Here is a 12,065-nt window from a genome sequence, read left to right as displayed (position 1 = left end):
TTCATTTCCTTTGTAGGTGATTTGTACCTAGTGCCGTTCTCCGTTCTCAAAGGTGCCTCATCCACGGAGTGCCTTCAAGACCGCTTTAATCTACGCGTTGTGCCATCGTTGAGGGCGCTTAACACCAACCGGTACTGGGAGCAGAGAGCGACATCCAATAGCGGTATGGTGCCCGCTGTGGTTGTGGCAAACCCTGAGCTGCCGGCCAGTGTAACGGAAAGGTGGGGATGGGGAGCCCTACCTAATGCTGAACAGGTCAGTAGTGTAGACAAACATACTTGTGTATCAATCCCGTTGAAGGCACATGTTCTAACATTCTCCTGAAGACGAGCAGAGTATACTGTTCGAAACTTCGAGACCAAACCGGCTCTTTTCAGAACCACCACTCCTTCAAAAGAGATTTCACCTATGGTTGTACCTGCAAGTTTACTATTAATATTTATATTTATAGTTACTCTTATTCTCCTCACCATGCATAGCTTCAAACACCATTTATGTTCTAACTAGTTGTCGTATGTTTTCTCCGAGCGATGGCTTCAGCTTCAAGCACGGTTCATACTTCCTGTGAATGTGAAGCAATTTTAATGTCACAATTTTCCATTAAACATTTTGCAAGAGTTGAGCTGCTCAACTCTAGCAAAACATTCGCAGTGAAACACACATTTCACTTCACAAGATAAACCAGGCTCTTCATAAGTATATTTTGAAAAACATGCCCTTTGGTTACAGGACTTTAAGCAGACAAACGTAGCCTAAGCCAGAGAGCCCAAGCCTAAGCCGTGGTTTTGAACAATGTCTTATGTCATGAAATAGTATCTCGTCTTTGGACAAAAAGTCAAGTACTGTGTTGCGTTTCTTCGTTTTGGTCCCCATCTTTTGAGGGGAAATGGCCTCTGTGGGGGTAAACTAATCGCCCGTATACGCTTTGCTTGTATCCATTTCACTGCCATAACCCAACATGCAAAAGGCCAGGTCCCACTGCAGCGATAACGAGAACGATAACGACGCAAAGAGAACGCACTCCATTGGTTGAATGAGCGTGTGCATATTCTGCGTGGAACAATTCAACCAATAGAATGCGTTCTCTCTGCGTCTTGATCGTTATCGTTTTCGTTAACGCTGCAGTGTGACTCGGCCTTAAGTTACAGCATTTTTGTTGTTGGTCTTTCACAGGAAGCTCACCTAGTGTCAGAGATCATGGGAGTGACTCCTCTGACTGGACCTTTGGCCACCAAGGAGGCTCTCTGCAAATCCATCTCCAACGCGGAGTGTCTCCACTTTGCCACATCCGTCTCCTGGAAACTCTCTGCTCTCATTCTATCCCCTGGACATTTCCCAACAAAGAGGGCGGCATCATCACCAGTCAGACAGAGTAGTGTGTCACCGACGAATGGGTAAGGAGACTTAGTGTTACTCTCTTTGCATTGTTACAGCCGTGAGTTTGCCAATCCATTTTTTGACAAGACTATGTTCCTAACATATTCATAAGTGTACTTTTTCCTAAGGACCTAATGTCTCTTTTAAATTGGTAATTGCTCAAAATGATTATTATCATCAAACCTTTCTTGATTACAAGTAATAGGGAGAGGTTGATAGTATAAAACATCGTGAAAAACAGCTCCCTCTGAAGTGACGTAGTTTTCGAGAAAGAAGTAATTTCCCACGATTTTGATTTCGAGACCTCAGGTTTAGAATTTGAGGCCTCGAAATCAAGCATCTGAAAGCACACAACTTTGTGTGACCAGGGTGTTTTTTCTTTCATTAATATCTCACAACTTCGACAACCGATTGAGCTCAAATTTTCACAAGTTTGTTGTTTCATGCATATGTTGAGATACACCAAGTGAGAAGACTGGTCTTTGACAATTACCAATAGTGTCCACTGTCTTTAAATAGAAACAAATCTTGAATGTTTTTGTTTTTTTCAGTGAGAATGGAGCCCTGGAGCATCTCGACCTAACTGACAGTGAAGAGAGTGACTTGGAGAGTAACCCAGACACCCCAGCCCTCTCCGAGTTCCTCCTCACAGCAGCCGACATCTTAGATCTCCAACTCACCGCCAAGCTAGTCGTCCTTTCGGCCTACGCTAGCGAGACACGCTCCGGCCGTATCACCACAGACGGTATCGTGGGTCTGGCCAGGGCATTCCTTGCAGCCGGTGCTCAGAGTGTTCTGGTGCCGCTGTGGTACGTCCCGGAGCCGGCCAACAAGATCTTCATGAAGGGGTTGTATGAGAGCCTGCTGCAGGGGACCAAAGCCAGCATGGCGGTCAGCGATGCTATGCATAGTGTACAGGTATGTAGTCAGGGTTGGAGTGGGATACATTTGAGTGCCGGTGTGGTAGGAGATCCTGTCCCATGAAGATTCTGTCCCCCACCCATACGGTGAACTGTGTACAAACTTCTGATAGCGCCCTCTTTTGAATCAATCTCCTTCAATCCATGTTAAATTGCCATATGGGGAACAGGAACTCTGGGGGACAAAGTGTTCAGTGTGCACAGTGCACGCCTCAGATCCACATTGTTTTTGTCCAATGACATGAACAAAAAAGTTTTTACAATAATTATTTTAGCATGTACATTGAATTTACACAACTCTTCTAAAAACATTGCTCTGTGATTTTCACTTTTTGTAAGTTTTTAAAATCTTGATGTTTAATGGTAAATTGGACTTGTGTCATGGCCGGAAACTTGATTTACAAAAGGTATCAAAACCCTTTAAGAACTCTTAAAATCTCAAAATATCATCTTCAAACAAAGATAACCTTTCAATTATCTTCATCTATTCACAGGAATTCAAGCAGTTTGCCCATCCATCCAACTGGTCAGGTTTCATGCTGCTTGGTTGTGACGTCAGGCTGAGTAATAAGAGTGCAATGTTCGGCAATGCCATCGGCGATCTTCTCATGTCACCAACAAAGTGTAGAGAAGCTCTGAGAGTACTCCTGCATCTTGTAAGTCTCTTAGTTTATTGCGGCAATGGACCAGTATTCTCACTTGGTGAACCCCAACATATTTATACAGTAACTAATCTGTGAACATTTTGACTCAATTGGTCATCAAAGTTGCTTACATGTATAAGCAAAACTGTATTTCATCAGGATTTGCGCTAAACTTTTTCAGTGGCAAGCCAGCGGGACTAATAAGGTATCCTTTTAGATAGATAGATAAAGGTAGGGGACAATGAAAGTGAAAATTGAAACAAAAATTAGTTGTAACTAATGGAGAAGGATAATTTCCTTTTTCACCAAGTTCTTTGGCGGTCAGTGTTTTACTCTGCTACATGTATTACTGAGCGATAACTCAGTAATATACATTATATTCATATACATTACCCAAGTGTTTGGGTACTTTTTTGTTCATCATGGTTTAATTTCCATTAAACTTACACGGTTTATAGATAATTATGGTAGAAAGCTTCCCTTAATTTGACAACTAATGAACCTAAAAATTCTCTGGGTAAATCCTATTACATACATCTTCATTCACAGTGAGTAGGGATTCATGCCATGGCCAAAAACTTGATCTACAAAAGTACCAAAACCCTTTAACTTAGACTTAACCCTTTCTTTCTTCAGATTGAGAAATCTCTTCAGCGAATCCACCGTGGACCTAAGAATCCCATCTACACCACGCAGCAGAGCATCTTGAAGAAAGTCGGTCCAGTCAGAGGATGGCAGGAGTTACTCAAGGCAGTGGGGTTCCGATTTGAAGAGCAGCCAGCTAAGGGTATACCGCCCTCTGTGTTCTTCCCATTGGCAGACCCCGGGGAGAGGTTGTTACAGGCTAGCGCCAGCCTGCAGGCATTGCTTGGTGAGTTAAGGATCATACATATTTCCACTCCAAGTTTTGAATGAGTACACTCAATCTTCCATTGGCAACTTCATAGGGTCATCGATACAAGCACTATGGGTTTCTAGATGGCTCTCCGCTCTATGTGTATTATTTTCTTCAAAGCCAATGTCTTTTTACTTTTTGTTTGCTTGAGTGGGAATTACTACACAAACACAAAAACAAACACACAATACATTGTTGAAATACAAAGACCATGATAAAAAAAGCCGTTTGTGAGTAAGAGTTGAGTTTATTTTGAGTACACCGACCCTGTTAGTCACAAGTCACAGCTTAAAGTTTAAGCAAGTGTGTCTCTACAGGCCCCTCTAGTTATTGCCCCTCCTAAAAAAATTAAATGCTTTTTATCTCTGGCTGTGCTCTTTAGTCGCTGTGGTTGGCTACCAAACATATCCTTGTATGCCTGTGGCTCAACCACGTCGTAACCACATCATTTGCAATTCAGCTTCATAGCTGTGAGTAAGGACACATATAACTTATTATTATCATTTTCTTGTACTTTCAGGTTTGTCCCAGAATACCTTGATTGCGTTATCCAAGTTGCTGTCTTTCTCTGATGCAGCTCAGGAAATCATTTCCATGGTAAAGGAATTTTTTATTTCTAAACTAAAATCAAAACATGTCTGCATGAAGATTTATTTGTGGCTATTATTTGTGTGCTTGTCTTCTCTCCATTGGGTTCTTGGCTCGTACAGTGATTAAGGTCTCTTTTCTGGGAGTCCTTGGCTTCACAACCAGAATTAAGTGAATTATTCTATGGGGTTTTCCTCCCACATTTAAAACTGACACTTCCTTCCTTGTCTTCTCTCCATTGGGTTCTTCTGGGCTAGTACAGTGATTAAGTTCGATTTTCTGAGAGTCCTTTGCTTCACAACCAGAATTAATTTGAATGATAAGAAATAAAACAACCCAACCCATCAACAACAAACTGTCTTTGCTTCACAGCTACGTGTTCTCATCAGTAGAGTACATCGAATGAAAGGGTCTAGTGTACGGACCCAGGGTCATGATAGCGGTGATAGTCTAAGCATACCGAGCGAAGTCCAGTCTCCGCGGACCATGGAGCAGCAAATGGTTAGACACAGCGTGTCATTGCACTGTAGCGCTTTATTCAGCAGCGAGTTTTGTAGTCGCTGTCCACTTTTTAATTGGTTTGCCGTGTTTTTGCAGTTTGCACAAAGTTTCATGTCCATGTGTTCATTTATCATTGCCAAATATTGTTTACAGTTTGCGTCAACAAAGGTCAACAATTATTTAATATAAATAACATAAAAAACAAAGTCTTATAGAGCGCATGTATCTACCAACAAGGTACTCAAGGCGCTTGAAGTTACTTAGAATTCAGCTTTCAGTGAGTTAAAACTTTCAAAAGAAAACTACAGGCATTTTTTAATACAGGAGACAAACTGAACTTTTGTCACCGGGCAGGCACGGTGGTCTAGTGGTGAGACATATGCTCTAGAAAGGCTCAGGTTGTGGGTTCAAATCCCAGCCGAGAAGCGAATAGCATTTTCAACACTGTTTTAACAAACTCACAAAAATAACCAAGGTAAATTTATTCAAATGGAAAATTTATTCAAACGGGATTTAAACCTGCGTCCTCTGGATTAATAAGCCGGCACTCTACCAACCTAGCTTTCATTCATATTTTGTCAATTACATTTTTTCAGGGATATTGTAAGTCCAATATAAAATGTTATGTTTTATGTGTCATCTTCATATCATACCTAGGATCTGTTTGGAAAGAAAACCCAGTTTTTAAAGCAATGTTTCAAATGATTTCATAATTTTTTTTTTCATTTCAAATCATCGTGTTGCAAGTGACAAAAATATTGAAACTAAAAACAGAAATTCTGTTGATTCAAATTGCAGTTTGAAATAATTTTGTTTACATTATTGTTGCTGTAAACGTAGATACTATCTTCGGATAATTCTGCATCTGTTATTTTCCTCAGTGTCACAATCTAACTATTTCCAGGCAGACTTCAAGTCATCACATCACACCCATTCTAAAGGATTAACATTTAAATTAAATCTGTCTAATATGCAGCAGTTCAGTTATGGAACAGTCTTCCAGGCGTTGATAAACGGGCCAATACACCAGAGCAATTCATAACCCGGGTGAAAACAACCGTTTACTTTGTACAACCGCTGATTTTCCCTTCACAGTGCATAAGGGACTCATAAAAAACTGTTTATTATTATTATTATTAATTATGTTTCCCTCTATGTCAACAGCTTCAGCAGGTTGTAGCCAAGTACACGCGGGACAGAGAGGGCGCTATACAGGTACCTGTGAATGTCAAGCTATGGAGAACACCAGGCTGTCATGAACTTCTAGCCTCGCTTGGTGAGTGCAGTTTTTTTAGTTGCAACAAAAACCGACTCCTGACAGTGATGAAAATTCTGAACTCAGAAATTGTTTGTCTACCTGGGTCCAGATTTATAAAGTTGTTCTGCAGAAAAGACTGCGTAACAAATTTCTTTGCTGAGCAACAAAAAAATACTAAACACAGAAAAATGCTGCTTTACAGAAACAGGTAACCAACCAAAATTAAATGAAGTTTACATCGTTACAGCTGGTCCCCCACACATTTTTCGCTAACACATAGGATTTGAATTGCCTCCAGCCATCGGGCTAGCTTGGTGGTCTAGTGGTAAGACATCAGCTCTAGCAATGCAAAGGTTGTGGGTTCCAATACCACCAGAGTATAGAGTCCTTTATAAACATCAGCGTAAAAGATTAAAAATAAATTATATTATTATTTTAATTTTATTTTTCTCCAGGGTTTGATCTGATTGACGTTGGGAAGGAAGAGGTGTTGTTGATCACCGGGAAGCAAGTCAGCCGACGAATGCTTCATTACACCCTACAAGCTCTACTCGCTGTGTATGGTGAGTTAATCTACACCATTATACAGATGTTGCACACTATGATGGGGTCCAAGGTGTTTTGTACACCTGAGGGGGCAAATGGTGCCCGAGGCGAAGCAGAGTTGCCATTTGCCCCCAAGGGTGTACAAAACCCACGGAGCCCCTTCACGGTGTTCAATAGTTGTTTTTTATACCGTGATACTAGTACCAGCGTATAAAGTACAACCTCATACCCCTGCTCTGCTCATGCCCGGGCCCGTTTATAGTATCTAAAGGGTGCTGGAAACGACCAACAATGGGAAGGATCAAGGTGATGTATCCCAGTATACATCACTTCTCATGTCACCCGGCCGCAAGAGCCATGTAATAACATGCGTCTTTGTATTGTATCACCTGATTGGTCGTCGACCAATCAAACTTCGCAAGTTACTGAGGTATAAGAAGACGCGAGCTTAAGTGCAAAATATTTTTGGAGTTTTTTTCTGCTAAATGAACGTGATACCATTCGGGGATGGTACATGTGAAATTATATTTTGGCTGATGACCTTATTCTGGTGATTATAATTTTATTGTGGTTAGCTGCTTTAGCCAATATTTGTATTTTTATTTTTTTTAATCTGAATGAATTTTTAACTTTGTGATGCTGTTTCATGATCGTTTATGCCTGGGCCAATGCACAAAAAACATATCTTCACAATTTTGGCTTCATGGCTGGTTGATATGGTTGATTATTGGGACTCCAAATAGTCATTGGGACTCCAAATAATCGGAACTTTCTTGTATCTTTTTTTAAATTATGTTTGAAATTGAAATTGAAATTTTGGGTTAAATCAGCCAAAAAATGCCTTTGGTTAAAATAAAAGGGCTCCATTGATAAAAATCTCGGAATTAATAGCATGCTAAGAAGCCTCCTGTGTATCAATTGCATTTCAGATCCAGCTGCTGCACCAAAGTCCCTACCTCTTGAAAGCTTTTCCTCCATGGAGAGCCTCTGTTCGTCCCAGTCCGGGGCGTCTGGAATGTCCGGTATGTCACTCTCTGCAATGTCGGCATCATCGATGGTCTCCTGCCACTCCCTGAAGTCCAACGCTGACATGTCCACGGCGCAACCCATTGAGGTATCCCTCGGGAAGAGCCACAAGAGAGGGAAACGTCGCAACAACCGCCAGTTTGGTGTGACGTCAACGCCACTATCTGCTGAGTTGACCCGCAGTGGCTTTGCCTACTCTGGTGAGAACTCCTACGCTTCACTAATCGGGACTGGGATGACGCCGTTGGCTAATAATACTCGTGGAATAAGCCCGGTTCCGTCATCTGGATCCACGACATCAACCCCACCTGTACCCAGCCCGGTGACGGTGGACCCACATCAAGGTGCTTCTAGGTCTCAGATACCCTCTAGGCAGGAAATTCCGGATGAGGGTCTGTTCTCTGCCGACGGCAACCTGACAATGGCTCCGGAGGTCCTGGCTCTTCTCAATAGTCTCAACAATGATCCTGATGATACCATGTTCAGTCAGGGAAGGGGGTCGGCGACCTCAAGCAGAGAGAGCCCTCTCTTGTCGTCTTCATCCACCTCATCGAAACCCAAGAAGACCTCTAGCTCCAGAGAGTCACTTCTAGGTAGCCAGGACTCCTTGTCAATGGGAATGGTCAACCCTGCTTTTGTGGATGATACAGTGGAGTTCATCAACCGATCCGTGCCAGTGTCTTCATCCTCTAGTGTTGAGGTGAAGTACAACAAAGGTAGCAGTAGTGGGATTGCCACCAGTTCAGATTACAAACGTAGGAGGGATTCAAACCAGTCAAGATCACGGTCAGTATCGCCTGGAGATGTCTTCCTGCCGGACACTGCATCTCCAAAGTGCAGTCTGTATGCAGGCTCACCTAGACAGAGTCCAGCTAGACTGGAACCAGGAGTAACAAGTCCTAGAGGAGGCAGTCCAAGTGCCAAGCTGCTCCGCCGCACGAGCCAGTCTTCCCCGGCGAGGTCACACTCTGAGCACGGATCAGAATCAAGAGGTACACCCTCTCCTCATGAGGCTATCGCCATGAAGGTGCTACACGACACCATGAAGCATATGAATGCTGTGGAGAACATGCAGAGGTTTACCCGCATGAAGCAGGGTAAGCCTCACCAGCAAGGTCAGACTGCAGAAGCCGCTGTGCCGGCATCCCCTTCCCAGAGCGAATCTCCCCACGAACAGACAACCCGTGGGCCGTGGAAAGTGGTCGATCGTAAAAGTAGCCCGATACGAGCTTTATTCACAGGAGCAAATGCAGAGAACTCCCCTGCTCAAAACTCTACTAGGACTCCTCAGAAACCTGATCAGGGTGCCTATGCCAGGAGGCAAGGAAGCCCTACTTGGAGAAAACCCTCCCCTGTCTTGCAAGGAAATCCAGGAGTGGTCTCCAACAACCCTCTCTCAGAGGGACCTTATAACAGCATCCAAGACAGGAGGTATTCTGGAAGTAATGGTCAAGTTCAGGGGAGCTCTCTGCAATCGACAAACGCCGGTAGTTTGGAATCCATCAATGCACAGAGAATCCGGTCGCTGAAGGGCAATGGCTTCCATAACGGGATTGACACCCCACAGCAAACGCAAATCTCATCACAAGTGGCAAATGAGAGGACTCGTCCTCTAAGTTCTGTGAACAATACAGCCACCTTGCCTCACACCAGACCGATTCACTACGTGCCTCCAAGTGACCTCACACCGCAGTCTAACTCCAAGTCTCCGCTAGTAACCCCTGCCGCGCCGTCGTACTTTAAGCAACCGGCACATCAATCCGGTCAGAGTAATGGATTTATTAACCCTCAGCATGCAGCTAGCGGGTTGAACGCTACGAGTAACGATAGACCGATCGCTTCGAGGTCGAACGCCATCCCGCTTCAACCGTCAAACTACTATATGAGTCGGCCGGAGAGCTCCCAGAGCACAGCCAGTAGCGTTTACTCGTCTACGTCCTCCATACCCAGTGTGATTCACGTTCAGGCAGCAAATAGCCCAAACCACCATGGAGCTCCTTTGACACCAAACCATGTAAGTTATCGTTCAAATGAGAATCATTCCAATCCACAGCAGGTACCCCCTGGAGCGTCACACCAGCCTGTGGCTAATGGTGGGGTAGGGACAAAGTTACAGAGGGGGAGAGTTGGTAGCAGTGACAGCGGTCGTTCTGTCACTAAGAAAGTTTATCATTCCTCGCCTTGCTAAAGAAGTGTGTGGATAAATCATCTTAATAAATCATGGCAAAAAAATTCCTCTGATATTCAGAATAAATTAAAAGGCAAATACTGTTCAAATTTAATGTCCTACTAATTAGACAAACAAACTTCCAGCAACAATTGTAAAAAGTTTCTTGATTTTTATCTCTTTCCACCTGAAATAAATTATTGTTTTATTTTTAAGTGAAGACCAGGAGCAAAACTCTTGCTCCCGATTAAAAAAGAAAATTGTTGAAAAGCAAAATTTTACTCTTGACAGTAACTTGTGCTTCCTTTAATGGAGCTGGTGCCATCAACTCAAACTTTAGATTTGGTTCATTTTGAGTTCTTAGTGGAGATTTTCTCACTTAATCTACTGTGCCAAACACTTTTGTATCACTTTTAGTTTAATTTTGAAGCACCAAGATTTGACACAGTTTGCTCTGTGTACACCTTTCTTTTGGGTAGTTCATTTTATTTATCAGTAAAATCGGTGTTAGTTTGATGTCATGTTTGGTCAAATAATGGTAAACTGTTTTTTGCAGTGAATGCCGCCTGGGCCCAATTTCATAGCGCCGCTTACCTGTAAGCAAACTTTCATGCTTACTGTAGCAGAAAAATTTGCTGTGGTGTAGTTGTATTTCACAGGTTAGCAAGAAATTTAGGCGGCCATTTTGCACGTTTACCATGGATTTGCATTGTGACATCATTCATGTTCATACAGTAAGCATCGGAAGGTTAGCATGCCTTTTAGTGTTGTTACAGTTAGCATCGCTTTGAAATGGAAATCGAACAGTAAGCACAAAACCTGCTTATTAAGCAGCTCTATGATATTTGGTCCTGTACTGCCAAACACTGGTTGGAAAAATTCACGGCTGTATTATTGCGAATGATAATATTGCGAAAGAAAGGTCTATAGTTATGCAACTGGTTTAGCACTACACATTTTTAATAGGTTTCTTTGCACGTATATTTGGACAATTTTACCACTAGACGGTAGTTTAAAGCATCTATAGGTTTAAATCACAAAGTTGTGTTTGTTTATATTTGATTTGGTGCACTTTGGATTTTTGTTACAACAGTCAAACAAACCTGAAGTTGGTATGAAAAGGGGTATGTAATCAATCACATAACACAATAGAAGTGTTTAGTTTGATATATTTAGTACATATTCATTTCTGTTGATAAAAGAAACACAGCTACCATAGTCTTCAAAACACATCTTTGATAAAGGGTATGTCAAACTTAAAAGAAGTTCTTTTTCCAAATAAAGAAACCCAGATTAAACAGTTAAAAGAAAAGTCTACCTTTGGCCTAGTAAAAAAAACACGTGACAATTTAGAATTTCATTTCTGAAGGTGGTTGGGTTTTTCAGAAATTGCTGAAAATCTGGAGTAGAGCTTTTTTGTAGATCAACAATTATGTTAAAACAATCACACAATTCCAAACATCAAAGGTAAACTTTGCCTCTAAAAACCTTATGCTGTATTTTCCCCTTTTTAAACAAGAAAATAATAACGAATTTAGTTTATACAGTCACCAATTGCTACACTGGTATTTCCCCAAAACCAACCATATTACTCTTTTTTTGGACAAATAGAGATATTAATCTGTATTCAAATCTTAAGACCTCGCTGCTAGTTCTTTTTTATTTTACATGTGTAATCCAATTTTATAAACTTCTTTTGCTTCTACCTAAAAACCAATTATGTGCCAATCTTCTTTTTTTTACACTGGCTAATCTTTTTATTACAAACAAATATTTATATTAATAGACCTTAAACTGTGGTGGGAAACAAGTGGTTTAATTAATTTGATTGCACTTGTTGTCATTGTTGTTTTTATAAACAATGTGGGCTAGACTCTATGGGTACGCTACAGCTGTTATTTTAATTAAAACAATCCAACAAATCCGGAGTGTTCTATTAATGAGATAGTTGTAATCTCAAGCTTGTATTGGCTGAAACACTGGCCACACTCCGCAACAAAAGGACCTTCATTTATTAATTTGGAGCGACGGTGTGGAAAACAGAAACTATTGTGGCAGGGAATTTTGTAACAATTGGCCCGGAGGTTATCAGCTGAAATTCACAATTGGTATTGTCTCTTGTTGCTCAAGGGGAAATAATGTG

General features: G+C 41.7%; 1 protein-coding gene across 4 annotated transcripts in view; it reads left to right on the top strand.

Moving 5' to 3' along the window:
* The window catches only part of LOC139938188 (tetratricopeptide repeat protein 28-like), an 88,459-nt gene extending 78,259 nt beyond the window's left edge, over nt 1-10,200 (top strand). For 3 of the 4 annotated variants that reach the window (XM_071933581.1, XM_071933580.1, XM_071933583.1), the window contains 10 exons: nt 17-255; nt 1,174-1,394; nt 1,929-2,295; nt 2,792-2,953; nt 3,578-3,812; nt 4,357-4,433; nt 4,797-4,925; nt 6,090-6,201; nt 6,639-6,746; nt 7,659-10,200. In XM_071933581.1, the coding sequence (XP_071789682.1) occupies nt 17-255; nt 1,174-1,394; nt 1,929-2,295; nt 2,792-2,953; nt 3,578-3,812; nt 4,357-4,433; nt 4,797-4,925; nt 6,090-6,201; nt 6,639-6,746; nt 7,659-9,943 (3,935 nt within the window). In that variant the 3' untranslated portion in view covers nt 9,944-10,200. The remainder of the gene's footprint in view (nt 1-16; nt 256-1,173; nt 1,395-1,928; nt 2,296-2,791; nt 2,954-3,577; nt 3,813-4,356; nt 4,434-4,796; nt 4,926-6,089; nt 6,202-6,638; nt 6,747-7,658) is intronic. The other variant, XM_071933582.1, reaches the window with a different exon arrangement.
* Nucleotides 10,201-12,065: the final 1,865 nt, after the last annotated feature.

Source organism: Asterias amurensis, chromosome 6 (assembly GCF_032118995.1).
Source record: "Asterias amurensis chromosome 6, ASM3211899v1".
Taxonomy (NCBI): domain Eukaryota; kingdom Metazoa; phylum Echinodermata; class Asteroidea; order Forcipulatida; family Asteriidae; genus Asterias; species Asterias amurensis.
This window is presented reverse-complemented; position numbering and strand designations above follow the sequence as displayed.